Source organism: Dendroctonus ponderosae, unplaced genomic scaffold (genome assembly GCF_020466585.1).
Source record: "Dendroctonus ponderosae isolate FM_Combo_2020 unplaced genomic scaffold, Dpon_F_20191213v2 Dpon_F_20191213_4, whole genome shotgun sequence".
NCBI classification, from domain to species: domain Eukaryota; kingdom Metazoa; phylum Arthropoda; class Insecta; order Coleoptera; family Curculionidae; genus Dendroctonus; species Dendroctonus ponderosae.
In genome coordinates this window covers 2,962,416-2,964,513 of record NW_026018611.1, presented here as the reverse complement: position 1 = coordinate 2,964,513, position 2,098 = coordinate 2,962,416, and the positions used below count along the sequence as shown (strand labels likewise).

At 33.5% G+C, this 2,098-nt stretch overlaps 1 protein-coding gene across 1 annotated transcript in view; it reads left to right on the top strand.

Annotated features, from left to right (window-relative positions):
* Positions 1-2,098, top strand: part of LOC109546781 (apolipophorins) — a gene marked incomplete in the record, with an annotated part of 23,505 nt that overhangs the window by 1,852 nt on the left and 19,555 nt on the right. Inside the window, 2 exon segments of the mRNA XM_048665797.1 lie at positions 1,802-1,828; positions 1,888-2,084. Of these exon segments, the coding sequence (XP_048521754.1) occupies positions 1,802-1,828; positions 1,888-2,084 (224 nt within the window).

The following is a 2,098-nucleotide window of genomic DNA, read 5'->3' as shown; positions in this document are numbered from 1 at the left end:
GCTAACAATTTGCCTGAAGTTGAAATAAACATCGGGTTATGACCTGCCAGTAAAAGAAAATGCTAAATGCAATTATTTTGATGAGCGAATTAAAAAACCGATAAAATTTGCTGTAAATAATCGAGACATTGAAAATAAATTTGTTTCCAACTTAGTAATGAACTTTATATACTGATTGTTCACAACCAGTTGATAGCCTCAACAATTATCAATAACTTTCTTGGCGTTACAATCTTCAAGTCAATAAATTGTTGATTTATGTGTTTACTTTTAATAATACAAATAGATAGCAAGTTTTCCGGAAGGTTCCTTCTCAAAACCCGACAAGAGAAAAGTGGAGAAAAATAATTCCTTTAATAATTATTTGGTTCTTTCAACTTATTTGCCCTAAAAAATGGATTTTACAATCCACACATTTACTACGGCAACAAATGATTTAATTGCTATTTCACACGTGAACTTACATAAAGAAAACCAGTTTTCATTCGATTTTACACTTTCCTTAACGGGATTTTTTCCTGAAAAACAAAATATTCCTTATTTACTCACATGATTAATTAAAATAACTGCGATAAATAAGGCAGGATAAACAACAGCACTGATAAACATTTGTGATATGTCAAAGATCTTGGAATAACACGCGTATTATCATTTGATTAGCCATTTTCCATATTTTTTTTTCACTTAATTGCCTTTCAGAGCACTCATATCGATGACAAAAATCGATCAATTGCCAAGGTGATTCCAAACTAGACTTAGAAACAATTCTGTTGAGGATGTAAAAAACTTCTGGTACTGAAAACATTTTAAATTTCAGAAATCACAAAATTATCCGACTACCAATGCTTTTACAATGCTTTAAAAACCCAATTATCTCTTGTTTTAAAAATACTTGAAAATTCAGCCGAAAATCCTAACTTTAAAAATTGCAAATTACTGTTGTGTTAAGTAGGTACTGAACCGAAACTCTTTTTCCGACTGGAAATCCTAACTTTGCTAGATTAAAACCATTATAAGCGGGGTGTTGTATTGTTAGCTAGCCTGTAAAATGCGGTTTTACATGGCAAATAAGCACAACGTTCAGCACCTTTTCATGTATGGTCCGTACATGCACCGGTTTTACCCTATTAAGATCAGATGGGAAATGCCTATTATTTCAATTATTTTAAGTGGATAATGGCATTTGACTGCATACAAACGTTTATTAACAACGTATCATTCTGAGGCAAACGAACAAAGAAACAAATTGCCACTTTTTTTGTAAATTAAATTGTTTTGATTCACCCGTTTACTGCAAGTCTGGAAAGTCTAATGTTTAATTAGTTTTTGAACTGCTTAAAATAATTAAAGTACAACACCAATATTTGCATATAAATTYATRAAMYCYAAAATTAATTTCTAARCATTAAAACTACCTAATTGCATACTTTGCGCTTCATATTTTACTGATGCCTCCTATTTGCGCTCCTTTCCTTAGATTCGTTGGGGATATTTGTGCAAAGTAATTGTMCCTAAACTTCCAAGCAAGATAACCAACTTSKATATTAAAGATTTTATCTCTATGTGGTAATTTTGCAGATTTCTTCACTGTAGATCTGTGACCTTTCCAGCGAGGTTCAGAGAAGAATAAGATATAACTCTAGAAATACGTCGAAAACTGAGGCAGCAATGGGTGACCTCTTGCGATAAGACTTGGCCAATTTGCAAAAATATAGGATTGATATCAAATGGCAATTGCCATTATTAATTAATATACTTGTTGTTTATCTAAGTGTTACATAAAAAATATTTTATTTTTCAGAAGTTTGCCGAGGCGGATGCAAAGGAGGTAAGTTGGCAAAGGCAGTCACAATTTTCAGAAAGTTGTCAAACTTTGCCATTTTCCAGCCGCGCAAACCTTCAAGTATGCAGTAGGAACAACCTACCAGTACAAATACGATGGAAAAATCGAAATCTCACTTTCTTCTGCTGAAGGCCAGACCACCAGCACCGAAGTTAAAGCCGATGTTTCACTAACTCAGTTGCCCGAGTGCAACCAGTTGCTCAAGTTACAAAACGTCCAGATTTTGGGAGCGAATGGAAAGGTACAACCACCCGG